A 19,681-nucleotide genomic window follows, 5' to 3' on the forward strand; every position below is an offset into this window, starting at 1 on the left:
GCTCATTAGATGGTGACCTCCAGCTCATACTGGGGAGGTTTGAAGCCCAGTGTGAAGTTGCGGAGATGATAATTGGCACCACCGTTACTGCCTCAAGTAGAGGAGTTTAAGTACCCTGGGGTCTTGTTCACAAGAAATGGAGAGATTGGTAGATGTTGCAGTGAAGAGAAAACTGAGTGTGAAACTGAAGCTATTGATTTACTGGTCAGTCTACCTGCCTGTCCTCACCTGTGTCTGCAGGCTTTGGGCAGTGGAAAAAAGAAGAGATCACGGATACAAACGACAGAAATGAGCTCCCTCTGCTCGTGTTAATACTAGAGTTGTCAATATACTAGAATTTCAAACTCGATACTGAGGAAAATACTTGCTACTCAATACCATTTTCGATACTGCAGGGAAAAGTTTGACCCCGTCCTGGAACAACAGCATTAGTGATAAAGAAGTCATTTCCTGAAAAAAGTTAAGTTGTGAATTTCCAGCAAATTTTTCCAAATACAAGTTAGAATGAACAAAATAAGCATTTAAGATTCAATTTTAGTGGTTGTATTTGTTTAACAAAAAAATAAAAAATAAAATTCTGATAATTAATTACAGGTCATAATGGGTAAAATGTATTAAAGAGCAAAGAGTATAACAAGTAACACACATAACACATCTCAGTAATTCATTGTAGAATATCATCATTGAAAAGTTCACAATGAATTTTGGATCGAGTTGGGCTAAAATACACTGTGTATACGCTGCGAAACACTGAACCACTCACTGCTTGCATTTTAAATCTGACCACATGGCTGTCTACATCAAAATGAGAAAGACGTTTTAATAAATTATTGTAAAAAAACAAAAACCCAACCTCTCATCCACTGTCTCCACTACTCAGTCTGCAGACCTGCACGTCCTCAGCTGCAAAATGATGATCACTGGTGCAGACTGACTCTAATTAATTGTGTAGGCAGTCTGTCTCCATCTACAAATTGGACGGCAGTTATTTGCAAACCTTCACCAATCTGTCTGAGAGTGATTGCAGTCAGACTGCAGCTGTTTGGAGACTGGTTGCCTCCTGGATGTCTCCTCTGTGAGGGAAGAGAACCTGGGACAAACTCCGGAGAAATGAGATCTCTCAGCTGGCTTTGGAACCCTTGGTGTTCCCCTGAACTAGTTGGAAGAGGTTGCTGGGGATGCCTGAGTTTCTCTTCTTAGACTGCAGTCTAACTCTGATAACGGCTGACTGGCTTAACACGGGACTGGATACACAGGTTAAAAAAACTATTGCTGGTCTTGTTACTTAGTACTTATCGTAGTTATGAGGAATACTAGATGTCCAAAAACTGATATTTGACTCCCTGCAGAGAAAGTGTGAGTGGTGCAGGTGCCTTTACTGAGACCAAGCCACATTGCAAATCCCAGATTTAGGCTGCAACTCTTCAGCCAGCGTTATTTTCATCCCAGAGAAGACCGGGAAGATGCTGTCATTTCCCCAGTGAGGCAGCCTGTGCTCAGCTTGCCACAAACTACAGGATGAGCTCATACTCGTATTACTTATTCATAGGCACCGTCACAGAGGCTGACGCAACCACAGCCAGACATGCTGCTAAAACGAGCCAGACAGGCTGGCAAGAAACAGGGCCGGTACGCATTAACCAGATGCAGCCAGACAGACAGGATGCAGAAAATATTGATCCAAAAGCTCCACCAAAACATGCAGATTGCCGTTCTTTGATTTTTGTTTTTTCACCCTGCTGCTCGGCTTCTTGTTTTGTCTTTGGCTGCTCGGTTTTGGGTGAAATCTTTATGCTTGAATAAGAAAATGTGCCCTTTTGCAGTTTATTTCTCACTTAGAGGAAACTGCCAGCACGCTCCATAGAGACCAATGGGAACTCTGTGTTTCATCCTGCTGCTTGTGTGAACATGCTGGGGTCGCTTTGTTTATCTCACTGGTTGTAATTAGTGAGCATATTCTTTGACTGATGGCTGCTTTTGGACTGCAGCCCCCCCTCTTGTTTGCAGTTTTTGTCTTGAACCAGACAGAATTTCTTCCACACTTCACAGTGGAAACACGATGTTACAAGCTTTAGTGAAGCACTTATTATGGACCTCAGTGGACAGTGGGGAGGAAAACGTGGCAGAATAGTAGAGTGATACATTGAATTCAAGTATAGCAGGAGGGAAAAATGCCTGTCATTTTTAGTAACATGCAGTTTTTTCCACATTGGTTAGAGAAATATGATTTAGAGAAGCTGTTTCTGTGTGTGAACTGAGGTTATAATAATAATAATTATTATAATAATTGCTTTTTGAAATTGCCAGAGAGGGGCATTGCCAAATTTAGGATGGCAGGCTGGTGTGTGGGGTGAACAGTAGATCCCTGTTGGTGGAAATCCGATTCCAGGATGATGTGAAGGGAAGGAGGACGTCCTAGAGTGCTGTGTAGGGATCTGTTGGTGAGGAGGGGGATTTTGTAGGAGATACAGAACTTAACCAGGAGCCAGTGAAGATGCATAAGGGTGGGGGTGATGTGCTGCCAAGGCTTAGGGTGGGTGAGAACTCTGGCAGTTAACTTCTGAACATATTGCTAATGATTTTAAGACCATACTTGGCATTTAAGTATGGGTATCAGTTGCTGCTGACACTGCTGTTCTATGTACACAGCAAGGTAAATTGCAGTATTGTTTCGGCTTCCTTTTGTTCTCTTTGTGTTTGAAGAAAGTAATAACTGGACAAGCAAGGGTTGGCTGTTTCATGTTTGCCTCTGTGACCTTCTTTTTCTCCAGTTCAAGCTTCATGTTGACACACACACGCTCACACACCCACATGCAGCCTAAAGCACACAGAGCAGTAGCTCATGTGGCTCACTTGATGGGTATTTTGATGTCAGTGTCCACAGTAGTTGACATATTTCCACCTTTTTGGTTTGATTTTGTCTTAATGGAGAGCTTTCAGTACTTTGAAAAAGTCATGGTGTTCATCTGAGTTGACAGAAGTGACAAGGATGTTCAGTATTTGAGTGAAAAAGGCAGAGTAAGATCCACTATAAAAGCAGTAACAGTGCAAGCTGGTTCCAGCTGAAGAATTGCTACAGCCATTAGCAAATCTACAGCCATTGTGGTGGCCTTACGCAAAACAATTAAGTGACCAGCAACCACCAATGTGGGCTATAGATAAGAGTGTTTGTCCTGGGCAGGGTCCAGGGTTGATTGTGTTTGATGAGGGTGATTGTGGAGCAGGATGCTTGATCGTTTACCGCCATGAGGCAGTGCACTGTGGATAGAAAAAGAATAATCTACAATGCAACAAAAAACAAAACAAAAAAAGCTAATATATTAAATGATAAAGTTTAAAATTGTTGCACCACCAGTTAACAGTGAAGTCTTGGTTTCCTTTTCAAAAAACACCTCAAGCAAAGCAACCAGAACCCAAACCCAATGAAGCTTCCATCAGTTTGAGAGGGATGGACTATAAAGAGCATTTCTGGGATGTAAATGTTCGCCCTGGCTGCTTTCTGTCTCCATTCTTTGCATGCGTATCCTCCGTCTGTGTAAGCGCATGGAGATGTTAACATCTCCTCTTCCAAGCTGAACTGATCCCCTCTGGAGAGTCAGAAACCTTTGACTGCAGGAGCAGGACAATAACTGCAACTACTGCAGTGAACAGATGATTGGTAGCCCATGAAAAAGAATGATGCAGGACATATTTGACAGTTGTTGCATGCATCATGCTGATTCAACTCATCTGGACATGAAAATGCCTTGTTCACTCACAATAAATGTAAACAGTTGGCCCGAAAACCTTCAGCTGGATGGATTTCAATGAGAATGGATCGAATGTGGGCATGTGGCCACAGACACTGATTTCACTGGCCTTTGGGTTCCTCATCAAACCACCAATAATACTGAAGTCTGAAACAGTATGTCATATGTAATTTGTACGAATCAATCATTATTCCGTCCTCATGCTGATCTTAATTTTGCTGCTTCTGATGTCGAGTCTGCAGCTGATTTATTGTGATTTGTCCACATGTGGTGGTTTAAATCAGGGATGCATGAGATGTACACAGCTCACTAATACTTTTTAGAGCTGAGCCAGCAGAAGGAAATGTGTATCTCATTTGTATGTTCAGAGTCATTCCACATGGACTGCTGACTAATCTTTGAAATTGAACCCTTTGTTCACCGTGTCCTGAAAGTCCTTATTAAATGTGTCTTTTTCTGTCTTACTGTGTTTTTGTCTTTAGGACCAGTTCGAGAATCTGGACAAACACACTCAATGGGGGATTGACTTTCTTGAGCGCTATGCAAAGTTTGTCAAGGAGAGACTGGAGATAGAGCAAAACTATGCCAAGCAGCTACGGTACACACACACACACACACACACACACACACACACACACACACACACACACACACACACACACACACACACACACACACACATATTCGAAATGTCAAATACAGAAAGTTATATTGATATACTTTAAGACAAAAAAAGCATAAAATGCAGCTTTATGAGACACAGATTAAGTGTGATGGTGTTGTCTTTTCCTTCATATACATACTGGGTAATCCTTTGATGCTGAAGATTCTATATTGAAGCTTTTTTTGTGCATTTGATCAGGCTAATGTAAATGCTGCCACTCCTGGGACTGAATCCCAAATGAATATTTATATCCTTTGGTATAATACAGCTGCGTGTGCACTGTTGGGTTCATTAAGAGCAGTAACACACCAACAGCAAAAAGCCTTTCTTCAAGACAAAAAATGCAATATACTTAGAATACCGTATTTTCACGACCATAAGGCGCACTGTGCTAAAAGGCGCAGTCTCAGTTATGTGTGCCCTTACTGTATTTAACACACACATAAGGCGCACTGGACCATAGGGCGCATACAAGTACCGTATGCGTATTTAAAAATAAAGCGGGAGCAAACCTGAGTTCGGTACCTTACTCACATTTCTATTGCCGGTAATCGTCATCATCAACAACACACAAGCATACAAGTGTGCGTATTTAAAAATAAAGCAGGAGCAAAACAAAGTTTGGTACTCACATTTTTATCATCAATCAAACCCATCGAAGTCCTCATCCTCTGTGTCTGAATTGAACAGCTGCGCTAAATCTCCATCAAACATGCCAGGTTCACTGTCTTCACCGTCAGAGTCACTTTCCGTGCCGTGCGGCTCCTCGGAAACGATGCCGGCTTTTGCGAAAGCTCGAACAACAGTGCCAGCAGACATGTTAGCCCAAGCATCTACAATCCATTGGCAAATTGTGGCGTAACTCGCCCGGCGCTGCCTTCCACTCTTGGTGAAACTGTGGTCTCCACCGGTCATCCATCGCTCCCAGGCCGCTTGCAGCCTTACTTTGAACGGGCGGTTCACACCGATGTCCAGCGGTTGGAGTTCCTTTGTCAGGCCTCCCGGAATGACAGCAAGCTCACAGTTCATTTGTTTCACTAGTTTTTTCACATCGGCTGTGAGATGGGCACGCATAGAGTCACAGATCAACAGCGATGGTGATGCGTGGAAAAAAACCACCTGGTCTCCTTACATACACCTCCCTCAGCCACTCTTTCATCATTTCCTCATCCATCCAGCCCTTTTCATTTGCCTTAATGATGATTCCTGCTGGAAACTTCTCTTTAGGCAAAGTCTTTCGCTTAAAAATCACCATAGGCGGCAGTTTCTGTCCATTAGCATGGCAGCCAAGCACAACAGTAAAAGAAGACTTTTCATACCCCGTTGTGCGTATCGCTACCGTGCTGGTCCCCTGCTTCTCCACAGTGTGACTCACCGGGATGTCAAAAGTGAGCGGGACCTCGTCCATGTTTGTGATGTGGCTGGGCTGGATGTTTTTGTCACCGATGTGTTTGCTGCAGTAGGAGCGGAAGATGGCCAGCTTTTCCTTATAATCCGCTGGAAGTTGCTGCGCTACCGTAGTCCTGGTCCGGATAGAAAAATGGCACCGTTTCATAAAACGAAAGCACCAAGACGGACCTCCTCGGAAATGTTCAATGTTCATCTCTTCAGCTAGTGAAACTGCTTTTAGCCGAATGGTGACCGTCGAAACGCTTCTCCCGCTCGCTCTTTGCTCGATGATCCACCGCTCGAGTCTTTCCTCCAACTCGGGCCACCTCGCCTTATGTCCGCGGAAACTCAGCTGCGTTTTCTTGACCTGCCGGAGCTTGTTTTCCAGCTTCCTCCATTTGCAAACCATCGATTCGTTAATCTTAAATTCTCTCGCCGCTGCTCGATTTCCATGTTCCTCCGCGTAGCTGATGGCCTTCAGTTTAAACTGTGCTTCGTAAGCGTGTCTCTTTGCCATTTTGAGGGTTGTTAAAACAACGATGTCCTGCATAATGCACATACCTGTTCTTTTATACAGGTATGTGCGATTGTCCCGGTATATACGATCAACGCCCACACTTCACCCTTTAACGTTCTCATGGTGTTCTCTACTACGTCCTCCTTACAACACATAGGGCGCACAGCGTCAGCTACGTAGAAAAAGATCCTCGAGTAGAAAGTAATAATAAATAAATTCTAACAACAGCTGATCAAGCTTAAACGTGCTGCTGTTGTTCAGCCGCTGGTTTCCTCTTTCTGGTGCAAAGTGGGCCAAAAGCAAACTAGAGACACGGACTCGCGACAGAAAAGCCGATCAGCTGATCGTTAAGCAGTTTCATGATTGAAGTAGCAGCAAGAAGAGGCAGTCGCTCCATATATCGTTTGTTAAGCTTAATGCAGGAATGCTTTACAAACATTCAGAGATGGACTTACACACTTGCTTTACTTCTCTCGGGATAACTTTGTCGGAGATGAAATGCCGGGTTGCTAGCGAAGCTCCAAATGCTATCCAGACCACCGACAGGTCCCGCATGCCACAGCCGCTCTATCACGTGATGCATACTGCTCCGACGTGCTAACGTTCTGAGGTGAGTTACGGCGTGTTGCAAGTTTTGTGAGGTGCTTTCGTGATATTTAATGGATCGGATTACATTTTTTATTTTTCTCCGATATCCGATCCAGTAATTTAGGTCAGTATCGGACCGATACCGATATCGGATCGGTCCATCTCTAGTAAATATATGTATTTAACAGCAGCCTGTCTTTGTCTCCAGCATGCTCAAAGTCTGAGCTATAACAGCATCAGCACAGTGCCTCGTGTGTTTATTCACTGTGTCTGTTGATTCAACCTTTTTCAAAACTCACCGGGCACGGACCTAGTAACTCACATTTAAAAACCAGTAGAGTCCCACTGGCGGCGCATTTGGGATTTCAAAGGGGGGATATCTCTTGTGAATAGATGAAAAAAAGACGCACACCGCTGAGGATTTGTGAAGAGTGATCAAAGGTCTGCATGAAACATGTTTCCAGGAAATCAGGCAGAAACTCCTTATTTTGTCACTGATAGCAAGACAACTCGCATGCCTGCGTGTGTGCGTGCGCACACACGCATGCATAGTTTGTTGCATGCGTGCATGCACTCCTCTGCACTCTAGCTAAATAATTAAATCACACTGTAACTGTAGTTTGTGCTAGCAGAGCCTGAGGGAATGGACAGGCAGAGACTTTGATGTTTAAATGTGTTATTCATCTCTAATAATAAACTATGATGCCTATTTTCTATATGTGTGTGTGTGTGTATACATGTGTGTGTCTCTCTACCACAGTTAAAATGTCTTACACAAGTCTGCTTCTCTGTGTCTTTTGTCTGTCAGGAACTTGGTGAAGAAATATTGTCCAAAGCGCTCCAAAGATGAGGAGCCGAGGTGAGTAACCTTAAGTGTCTGTGTTTCTGCTTTTGTTTACTTGTCGGATGTCTGCAGACGGTAAGAGCGGAAAAGGCCTGTGGGACACTTTATAAATACTGTTTGTCTGTTGGAAGGACCCAGACGCTGGCTTTGATGCCATGGCATATGTGTGCTAAAAAAATAAAAAATAAAAAAAATTACTAAAAATGTCAAAACTGTTCAGTCTTTGTTTTTCTGTTCTTTAATTGTAAGCAAAAGCCACAGCCAAATCACATGACTGATTTTTGATTTTCATTAAGTAGAAAAGGATAATACACCATTAAGCTGCGAGTTTGTGAAGGCTGATGTCTTACAAACAAAAGTCTGAGAATGTGGATTCTTTGTTTCTTTGTTTGAAGGTTTGGAGACACAGTTTCTTTAGAAAGTTGGCACACACTCATCATGGATGTAAATATTTTCGCTATCTTGGGTTTCAGTAAATTCTGTGAACTGCTTTTTTTTGTTTTTTAATGCTGGACTAGATGCATAACATGCAAATGACTCAGGAATTTATTATGTGTTTCCTAAAATATGTTTTAAGTTGAAATTAAATATACATAGCCAACAATATACTTGCACTGTCTTTCAGAGGTACTAAAAGTTTCAAAATGTGTTGACAAGGCACTCACAATTCCTGTGAGTGATCCTGACTGATCACAGCTGCAGCTTCTTTTCTTATAGATTTTCTTTTCACAGCACTCGTCGGTCTGACCAAGAACAGTAAAAAAGTCCAGGGTGCTCAGTTCAGATCTGAAGAGGAGAACTGTAGATTCACACGTGTCTATAATGTTTCTTGGAGCCATTTCTAAGGCCCCAGTCACACAGACCTAGAGACCAGTTGGCAACTGCCTGGCAACCACTGGGCACTGTGGAAGAATGAGTATAATTTGACCAGTTGTGAGTGGCTGTTGATGGTTCCTGGCAGTTGTCGGGAAATCTCTTGTTAAAGCTCCAGTTATGCAGGCCAAGAGACTGGTCAGTGACTGCCTGGTAGCCACAGGACACTGGGGAACAATGTGCATTCCCTGAATGGTTGGTGAACGGTTGTGGAAGGTTGTTGGTGAAATTGGTCTTAGAGGTATATCATGCTGCAGTGAAAACCTCCTAGCAAGAGCAGATTGCCACAGCTGTCCGTAGTTTGTGTAGAAGAAACCAGCTTCTCTGCGACTCTCTAATTTCACCCAGCTTACAGCCTTCAGAAACGACACATTTTTCCCTTGGGACATGACGTGACCAGCGGGTTGCCAACTGGTTTCTGGGCCCATGTGCCTGAGAGCTCCAGAGTTTAATGTTTGCAGAACATCAGGTGAAAAGTACAAGTTGCTGGGGAGGATATCCATTTAGCTTAGGTCTGAAAGAGAGGCTGGCTGTCACCCTGAGATGAGTTGGTTCAGATGGTCAGAAGAAAAAAAAAAATCCTCCAAGACATCAGTGAAACATCAATGTCACAGTCTGCTGTGAAGAAGCTTCACATCGCCATGGACTGATAGGCTGTTGTCCAAGAAAGATGCATGTTCTCTAGTACTGAGAGCTTCTGGAAATTAAATGGTCAGATGAGTCACACCTTTAGATGCTACTTTGTTTTGTAGGCGTAAAAGTGAGGACCAAGAGCACTGTACCCATGATAATGAAGAAGGTAGACTGCCTCAGCATAACCTCAAACTGCCATTTGAAGCTTGGACTCAGCTGGGCAGTGACCTCAGTCACACATTAAGGCTGCCTCTGAAATATATAAAACAACTAAAAGTCAGTTGCCAGGAAAACAACCATTTCAATTTAACTCCACTAATCCTTCCTAGAAGAACAACCAGAAATTGTGCCAGAAACTTGTTGACACCAGAAGCACCTGGTAAAGGTGCAGCTTCCTGAGAGTCACTTTGTTTTTTTTAAATCAGGTGCGCTGCATGTAAAGTATGTATACCCTGTATTTATTTCTGCAAAAATTAAAGCTGTGATTTAAATGATGTTTGCAGTGTAATCATTCAGCCTCAAAACAACAACAGTTCACAGAAATAATTGAAAGGCTAATATTAACAAAACATTCACCTCCATGATGAATGTATGTAAGCTTCTAACTGCAGCGGGATACGTTAAAATGAGTTCCACACCAGTTTGAGTGTCATTTATATGTAACTAAAGAATATGACACAAATAAAAAAAACTAAATAAAGCAGTGCAGAATGTTTGGATGTAGTAGTTTGTTTGGAGCAGGGGTGTCAAACTTGAAGCCCAGGGATCAGAATCAGCCTAGCAAAGACTCCAGTCGGGCCCACTGGACAGCTATGGAAAATGTAAAGAAGAGCATAAATTTTGGAGTTGTAACTGCATTTTCATACATTTAGGCGATAAAGACCTTCCACATGGCCATTAATAATACACCAATGTAATTAAGTAATAGATTAAACAATGGAATGACTGAAAGGTTCCTGTATTTCACTATCTAAATATGTCCATTGAGCTACCAGATCCTTTCCTGTAATTTTACACATTTATTTCTTACAAGTTAAGCCTAAAGAGCAGTGCTGGCCCATTTCTTTCATTTACTACTGCCGTATATTTTTTTTGTTTTTCAAAACTGAGACATGCTGTTGCAGTTTCACTTCTTTTTCTTATATTAAGATATTTCAGGACTAAATGTGTAGATAAACTTCTTTACACTATAAAAAACAAAGGGAGTTTCACTGATCCGGCCCACTTAAGATCAAAGGGAGATGCACCCATGATGTAAAATGAGTTTGATGTCCCTGGCTTAGAGTTTATGTTTTTGTGCATATGCGTGTAGTACACTAGAAGACACGGGACATGTTATGTCTTAATCACGTGTTAATTATGTGTCTCTCCTGCAGGTTCACGTCATGTCTGTCTTTCTACTCCATACTCAATGAGCTTAATGACTATGCCGGTCAGAGGGAGGTGGTGGCGGAGGAGATGGCTCACAGGGTTTATGGCGAGCTGATGAGGTACAGCCAGGACCTGAAAGCTGAGAGGAAGCATGTGAGTACATTAACATGTTCATACTTCACTGCTCCCGCTGCGTGCCACTGAACAAAAGCCAAACATGTGCTTTCTTTTCTGTCTGTTTTCAGCTCATTCGCTGTTAGATCACATTTGTCAAAGAAACTGTTGCTTCCCATCATAAAACGGATGTTGCTGTTTGCCCTTAACATCCGCTGTGTCGCCTTCATATGAATTTGTGTTCTGCTTGGCTTTACTTAAGAGGATAAATATGTTGGATGTAATGTTAACCATCTGTCTTTTCCACCATCTGCTGATGGCAAAAAGTGAAAGGCTAAAAGCCATGTGTTTGGGGGAAAACAGCGCCCTCTGCTGGTTTTGTGCTCTATAGCAATCCAACACTCATTCTTGTAGGGACAGTAGTATCTTAGGATTACACCAACATGATAGTGGTTTTTGTTTGTATTTAGATGTTTAAAGACTACATATAGGTTTAGGATCAGGACGTTTTAATAGCAGGTGGGTGGGGCTGCAGCTAGAGAGACTTCGTGATATCCTTCGTAGCAGCTCAAGTCTTTCCCATCTATAATATAATCTTTGAACAGAGTAACTGTACATTTAGGATTGAAAAGCATGAAAGGTTGGCATAGATTCTAATGCTGGCAGAGAAGTGCTGTCCATTCTTTCGTTTATAATATATTATCACAAATATACTAATATCAGTGTGGCAACAATCCCAGCTGAACAGCCACTGCAGTATTAGTCTTATAAACTTTTAAGTGCATCACATAGTTCTCAATATGCATGTCAACAGATTCATTTCCATGACAATCGCACAAACTAAGGCGTCTGGTACAGCTGAGGACATTTACTGCTTTAGTAACTGAACTGAACTCTTCCTTCAAGTAATTGTTGTTATATATGTGACTGTGACACAGAGTCCAGTAATTTTGTATTTGTGCACATATTTATATGTATTTTCTGCTTCTGTGTAAATGTGTCTCGTTGTGTGTGTTTGTGTGTGTGCATAAATGAGCAGCATCTACAGGAGGGCAGAAAGGCCCAGCAGCATTTGGATCACTGCTGGAAACAGATGGACAATGTAAGTGAGGCGAGAAGGAGGAGGTTTGAGTAGAAAAATGTACTGTTTAGTGTAAATATCATCTGCTCAGGACAGCCGGCTTTATTCATCTCATACTTGTTTGCATGAGGAATGTAAGATATGTTAACAAAGGTAACAGAAGGACAAATAGGATCCACTTTATCCCCCACTTTCACACGTTACATTATTTATACAAGAATGAAATATGCAATTTCAGGGTACTTGCATTTGATTTTAGCATTTCACTATCTGTGCTAATTTATATATATAAACACATATATATGTATGTATGTATATGTAATATTGTAATATTAAAGCACATGGTCTGAGTGTGAAAAGACAGCTGGGTTCCTTTCTTCTTCCTGGCAAACTTCCCAGTCTGCAGGGACTGAAGACAGGGGCCAAGACCAGGAAACACACTGAAAAAACACACATACACAGAGACAGAGACCTCAGTGCAGACCAACCCCTCCCACAGCAAGGCAAGGCCCATGTGCCGCATTTGGCCCCTGACAGGCTTGCTTTTTGGCTCTTTACGGGCTCAAGAGAGAGAAAGAAGGAGCGAGAGACTGCATTTGTTCATCTGAGATCATTCACTTGCGTGAGCTGAGTTATTTTACACCAGTGCTCATTACAAGACCTCTCTGTAATCACAACAACTCCAAAATAAACGTAAATAAAAAAGTTAATAATTCTTATCTTTTCACATTTCCTGGCCCGAGGCCCATTAGTTGAGTTCAGTGCTGCACAACCATTCGAGTGTTTCAGTGTGTGGGCTGCGTGACTTTAATGGTGACTACCTGGTGACTGAACTGTAATGTCTCAGCTATTCGCTGCGTTTCCTTCACTGGTAATGTAACCCAGATGGCTTGGCAGGAAATAAACTATCCTCCTCTCTGATTCATCTCCCTCTCATTCACATATTTTTTTTTATTTTTACATTTTTTTTATTGAGACAAGAAATGGAGAGGCTGCGAAAATGTTATATAATCTTTTGATTACTCAATTTATTTAAAATTGTGCGTTTATTTTCTCCCTTTCAGAGTAAAAAGAAATTTGAAAGAGAGTGCAAAGAAGCAGAGAAGTCCCAGATCACCTACGAGCGGCTAGATAATGACATCAACGCCACCAAATCAGAGGTGGAGAAGGTAGGAAGCCCCCACCTGTAATAACACCGTTATGTGCCTTAAACTGTAAGATGCTGTGGTAGCAGTCTCCTCGGCTTGTTTGCACTGTGGGATCTATGCAATGACGTGACTTTTCCCTCCTTTTGAAAATTGGAAAACACAGTATTTGAATTTGTTATGGCTTCAGAATTAGTCGTAGCACCGTGATGCATGTGATTTATAATGTGGACAGACTGGAGGTTGGTGGGACATCAGTGACTGTTGATGTTGTGTTGGTGTGTATGATCTGTTCAGGCCAAAGCCCAGTTCTACATGCGCACTCACGCGGCTGATGAGAGCAAGAACGAGTACGCCGCTCAGCTCCAGAGCTTCAATGCAGAGCAGTGGAAACATTTCCACAGTGCCATACCACAGATCTTTAAGGTAACTCAGACATGTTGAACTGTAGCTCTGGCTCTCTCTCTACAGCACACCTTCCTCCCCTCACACAGAACCTGTCACAACACATAGTCCCTCCTCCATGAACCTGGAGGTTTCTTCCTGTTAAAAGGGAGATTTTCCATCCCACTGTCGCCAAGTGCGTGCTCATGGAGGAAGGGGGTGGGTTGGGTTGGGTGTTGGGGGGTCATTTGATTTTATTGAGGGGTCTTTACCTTACAATATAAAGGACCTTGAAGAGGTTGTTGTTGTTATTTGGCTCAATATAAATAAAACTGAAACGATTTGAAGGGAATTGTACCTTCAAGTCCACGTTGTTATTTACGGACACAATCTCACTGATTCTTTTTCATTGTTTTTCAATGACTTTGTATAAAGGTTTCCATTTCAGTGAAAGCATAGTGCTCTGTGTTAGTGACCCATTAAATGTTGAACACATGGCTTTAACTGATCTTCTAACCAGGTATCAGTGTTTGTCATTAAAAGGATCTGCTTGCAGGGGTTTGCACGTGTGTCTGTGTGTGTGTGTCTATGTGTGTGTAGTACTTGGCTACTTCCTAGTGTTGATTCCATTTCCTGTGCTCTGTGTAACAGAATCTGCAGAACATGGATGAACGTCGGACGGTAAAGCTTGGAGAGACATATCGAAGCTTTGCTGAGGCAGAGCGGAGAGTTATTCCCATCATCTCCAAATGTCTAGAGGGAATGGTTTCAGCTGCCAAGGCTGTAGACGAGCGAAGGGTAAGTGTAGGAAGAAAGGAAAAAGAGCGGTTATTGCTAGCATCTTCAGAAATCTGTCTGTCTAGACGTGGGGTTGGTGTTTGGATAAAGATAGGAAAACTTATTTTCCTCCTCACTTCCCAGGATTCAGCAATAGTTGTGGAGTCATTCAAATCTGGCTTTGAACCTCCTGCTGACTTCCCCTTCGAGGACTTCAGTCAGAATTTGAGCAGAACGGGCTCAGATGGTACCATCAGCAACACGCCCAAAGGAGACAGAGACAGAGAGCGAGACGGGGCACCGGGGCCACGATCTGATCCGAAACACCCCATGAGCAGAACCAAGAACAAGCTCTGGCTGTTTGGGAAGAAACCAAAGGTACAGGAAGTGATGAATGCTTCTTGTTGTTGAATAATTCACCCTTGTGGACCTGTTCATGTTAGTCTATCAAATGGTCTGTATTTGTATAGCGCTTTACACTATACACAGTCATCCACCCATTCACACACACATTCACACACTGGTGATGGCAAGCTACATTGTAGCCACAGCCACCCTGGGGCGCACTGACAGAGGCGAGGCTGCCGGACACTGGCGCCACCGGGCCCTCTGACCACCACCAGTAGGCAACGGGTGAAGTGTCTTGCCCAAGGACACAACGACCGAGACTGTCACAGCCGGGGCTTGAACCGGCAACCTTCCGATTACAAGACGAACGCCCAACTCTTGAGCCACGATCGCCCCTAATCAAAATATAGACCTAAAAAAATAATAGTGTCATAACGTAAAACATCCAGAAAAGATCTGAAAATTTCTGTTTGCAGGTGAATTTGCAGTTATTTACCCATAATCCTTAGATGTTTATCACTCAGTAGGATCTTTATAAGGGCTCTCCATAGTGACCTACATACCTACATTGCACTAGAGCGTGTTCTTTAGCAGACTTCATACATACAGTCAGACAGCTTTATTAGGAGCTCATTTGATTTTAACCGTCCCTGCCCTTTTCCATCATACATTTTTCTCTTACAGAGTCATTTTTTTTGCATATTTTCAGATATTATTAATGTTATTCCCCCATATTTAATCACTTCCTCTGGATCAAGCTTGTATTCTCAGCTCGCGTTGAGCTGCAGCTTTTTTTTTTGTCACCTTTCCAATAACAACACCCTCAAATGCTTCCTCCAACACACTCCTTGGACCTTGCCCCTCTCCATAAAGACCGTATTGATCAATCATTAACTGCCTGCTGTTGGTTCATCTGAGCATCATCATTTCTTTTTAAAGACTGTGTGGCTTAGATTTGACATCACTTCTTTTCAACAGAGAGCTCCCCCGATCCACGTTGACAGAAAAATGTTAAAGTGAAACTGATCTCAGTTTGGAATAAACAGTGTCCACGCCGGGCTCCAGCGATCATGTGAAGAAGCTGATTGAGATAGATTTTTCAGGAGATTTGATGAGTTGCATGTGGAGGTTTTTGGTAGATCTCTACAACAAAAATGTGCTGAGTTAGAGGATTCGACTGTGGATGGATTATGATGGCTGAACCACTAAAGGACTCGCATGCAGAGCTCGTACCAGCAGAGTGGGGAAAGCACCCTTTTCATCTGGATTGTTTGCATTCCCATCAGATAAACTGAATATGTATTTGTGTATGTGTCACTTTTTTTGAACAAATCAGCGTCATAAACTTACTTCCTGTTTTATTTTCAAAGTTTATTAGGTTTAAAGGGCTCGGCGAATTAAATGTAGAAGTTCCAGCGATCGTTAAAACCCAGAATTTCATCCTGATCTAAAACGACCTGCCGTCAGGAGAAACACTGCACCGTGAATCCAATAAGTCATCCTGACCTCTGGCTCTGTCCTCTCTTCCTGCCCCCCACCCAGTCCCCCGCCTGTTCCCCTCCTCCACCACCTTCCTCCTCTCGTCCCTGGTCCACCTCCCAGTTATTCCTTGCACGCCGGTTTAGTTCTGACCTCGTCAGCCACTACCTATCTGAGATAAAGACTACAGTTCCCAGAATCCCGCGAAATTTGCGGAGCCTGAGGAGAGGGGTGAGACAAACAGTAGTGCCTGTAGTGTGTTCGAGTGAGACAGGTTGATGTGTTTTTTGGTTTTCGATTCTTCTACAGGCTGTCTGCAGGCCCTCTGTGGACGATAACAATCTTGACTTACACAATGAGCACAAAAAGCACACTTTCAGTTTTGACCTGGATCGTTTAACTACTTTTGTCCTTGATTGATGAATACATCGAGCCCATACATTGTCATTTGACTTGAGAAACTTGCAGACACCCTAAAATATAATTTCTTCTTCTCATTTCTCCTTTTTTTCCTGTTTTCCCTTCCTCCCATATCCTCCACCCTCTGCTTTTCTTTTTATCTCTCGTTCTTTTTTCTCTTGGTGTGATTATTTTGCTTCCTTCATGTATAAGATGGAATTTTGCTCTAATCCCAAGACGGAGGATCCTTGGTGATTGACGGTGTGTCGGTGTGCGAGGGATTCAGAGGGTATTTTTGGCATTGTGGCTGCAGTGTTGTGTTTGTGGGAGGCATACAAAATAAAAACAGAGATGCCAACATCAGACGTGTTGTGCAGATGTTGGTCTGAGGCTGTAGTTGTAGTGTGTGTGTGTGTGTCGCTCTGCTAATGGCTTCATTCAGCTGTCAAACAGAGCTTTTTGCTCTCTCACAGTTTTAACACAAACATGTGAATAACATTCAGACTCCGTTTCAGTCCTCTGCTTTAATTGGCTTTTATTCCTTTCAGGTCTGTCAGCTTCATCTGTGATTGGCGGCTTTTTGTTTGGTCTACTAAATTTGATGCAATCTGAGAGTTTAAACAAATGTGCAAGGTGGCATATTTTAGCAAGTGTTTATGATAATGGATTCATTTTGAGTGCATCTCTTTGAGCCGCTTTATTCTTCTTGGACAGGGTAAAAACAAAGCAGTATACTGTTAACAGTAGATTCATGGATATATGGATAGTTGAAGTACCAGTATGGAACGTGATAATATCTTGCAATTTGAAGCCCTGTTATTGGATCGTACTTTGTTTACCTCCATGTCTGCCAGCATGAATCTGCCATCTTCACTCACAGGTACTGTGCCTGTGAATATAACACACACTGCTCGCTGCTGATCTTTGAAAAAATGCATCTGCGCTCCTGTGTTATTGCTCAGGTGCAGCCATGCCTGGGCCATGTATGAACGAGGACAGAGGATTTAAAAAAAAAAAGAAAGAAAGAAATCTTATGCTGCTGAATTTGGAGCACGGTGTTCATTCTACTTTTACAGATGATGTGAGGACATTTTAAAATGAAAAATTTCAGTTAGAAAATGCTTGTTTTTGTAGACCTAGTATGAGTTTTATAAAATATTGTGCAAGGTCCATATTATTCTGCAGCTGCTTTTATTGTGAGGCTCTGCCGTGAAATGTAAAACAGGACAGGATCAAGTCAATACGATTAATTTTTATTTATTGAGCAACCTCTTGGCGACAGTGGGAAGGAAAATGTTTTTTTAACAGGAAGAAAACCTCCAGCAGAACCAGGCTCAGGGAGAAGCAGCCATATGCAGCGACCGATTGGGGGTGAGGGATGGGAGACAAGACTGAAGACACATTGTGGAAGAGAGCTTCACTTGGTTAGGAAGCTGCCGATGAGCCATTTAGCAGCACAGCATATGACATTTTATAGGACTGGGTCAGAGCCTGTAGTCAGACCTCCCTGAGCAAGATGGCAGCAGCAGCAGCAAGCCCGGCTTTATGTGGAGAATGAACTGTGCATCAGTGACTGTTGTGCTGCCACCTGCTGTCAAAGAGCAGAGTAGCACAAAGCCAGCAGCAGGATGCAGTACTTTACAAGACATTCCTTTAAATGTGAACTGTGACTCAAACGCTCTGCAGGCTGTCACTGCCCACACATTGGGTAGTTGGGATGTTGTTATTTGATGCAAGAACATGTTTTTAACTAGTTTACCAGTACGTTTGTTGCTCTCTGTTAGTTTTGTGTTTTCCTTTGTCCCTTAATGAATCAGCAAGAAATCTTCCCACCATGAGAATCTCCTGAGTTATGGAAAGTGCTGTAACTTTGCACCAAAAACAAGCAGGAGTGGTGTGTACCTGTGAAAGCGTAAAACACAATCAGCGGGAAGTTTCACGGGGGGGGGGGGGACACACACGCTGCTGCTGTGTTTAGTAAACACGAGGTGCTGGACCACACTGAGAACGCACACAGTAAACACATCCAGTAACCAGTGTGAACACTCTTCTGACAACTAACAGCATCCACTGTTGTTCTTTCTTTTTTTGTTAACGTGTGACGGCTCAGTGGTCAGTGAAGATGGTAAGTGAGTCTGCGTGAGTGTGTAGACTAGTGCTGTTGAGAAGACTCGGCCATGTAGGTGCCAGTGCATCTAACCTCACCATGTAGGACTCCCATAGTGTCCAACACAGTGCACAGCCCAGTAGTGTTAGCTGGCCACTTCCTCTCCAGGTAGAATAGATTTCCTGTTTTCTGTCAGTACAAACAGTACATGTGGATCCTCACGAATACAGACTTCCTCAGTTTTAGAGGAACAGCTGTTGTTCCTGTCAGCTGCATTCAGAGCTGTTTATTAGGCTATATATAAATTATTTATATTATTATCATGCTTTATATATTTTCTGCTATGGAATTGATGAAGCAGACTCATCACACCATGAGTGGACTTTAAGGCCAGCACAGTGTGTGAGCTGTCCCTTTGAGCTCACATTAATCCAGTCTTCATGTTTTCCCTCTACACTGTGCTGCTGTTTATCCCTGCAGATTATTTTGGTGTGAGTCGCCCAGCTAAGCAAGTGAAGCATGCAGCTAGCTAGCGTTACAGTTCAGTATTTGCATACCGTCACGAGCCCGCGTCACAGGCGGAGGCACACTGATAAGGCTGGTGGTGCATGGATAGGAAGGTTTGTTTGTGTTGTTATTTTCACTAGCTAGGTCATGCTTTGTGGAAGAAAATGTTTGTTTTTTTTCTTTAATGTATATTTTTTTTGAGCGTTGTGGAAAAGTCACGTTGATTAGTTCCCCTTTTTTCAAATTAAGGCACACATCTCTCCAGCTGATGTCTCAAGAATGAGGCGACTCGCATCAAAGCACTCTAGATGGATATTTACTACTGAAGATCAAAGGTTTGATTTGGTGGTCTTCTTTAAAATTCAGAGAAAGGGAAAACAGCAATGTGAACATTTCCATTACAACCGAACAAATGAATTGCTGATGAAGCTCTTTTGACAGTTTCTGGATCAGAGGCTCTAGAAAAGCTGCTGTTTCTTTCACCTCTAACATTTGAGCCGCTTATTTCCACAACAAACCAGCTCACGCTGCATCATCTGGGCTCCTAATGGAAATGAGTCGCTGGTGTAATTGCATCTTAACAAAAAAGCAAATGCAATAAGCTTTGTTGCTTTTGTTGTGCTTTCTGGGGATCATTCTCTGGCATCACTCATCTAAAGTTAATCAATTCCGCGACAGAGTCTAATCCTGTTTTTGTTTTGTTTTTTCCTGC

At 42.7% G+C, this 19,681-nt stretch overlaps 1 protein-coding gene across 3 annotated transcripts in view; it reads left to right on the forward strand.

Annotated features, from left to right (window-relative positions):
- Positions 1-19,681, forward strand: part of fnbp1l (formin binding protein 1-like) — a 55,657-nt gene that overhangs the window by 29,272 nt on the left and 6,704 nt on the right. For 2 of the 3 annotated variants that reach the window (XM_026146541.1, XM_026146539.1), the window contains exons 2-10: positions 4,232-4,347; positions 7,716-7,766; positions 10,634-10,781; positions 11,782-11,844; positions 12,888-12,992; positions 13,266-13,394; positions 14,004-14,150; positions 14,274-14,507; positions 18,466-18,480. In XM_026146541.1, coding sequence (XP_026002326.1) covers positions 4,232-4,347; positions 7,716-7,766; positions 10,634-10,781; positions 11,782-11,844; positions 12,888-12,992; positions 13,266-13,394; positions 14,004-14,150; positions 14,274-14,507; positions 18,466-18,480 — 1,008 coding nt within the window. The remainder of the gene's footprint in view (positions 1-4,231; positions 4,348-7,715; positions 7,767-10,633; positions 10,782-11,781; positions 11,845-12,887; positions 12,993-13,265; positions 13,395-14,003; positions 14,151-14,273; positions 14,508-18,465; positions 18,481-19,681) is intronic. The other variant, XM_026146538.1, reaches the window with a different exon arrangement.

This window comes from Astatotilapia calliptera, chromosome 17 (genome assembly GCF_900246225.1).
Source record: "Astatotilapia calliptera chromosome 17, fAstCal1.2, whole genome shotgun sequence".
In the NCBI taxonomy this organism is placed as follows: Eukaryota; Metazoa; Chordata; class Actinopteri; order Cichliformes; family Cichlidae; genus Astatotilapia; species Astatotilapia calliptera.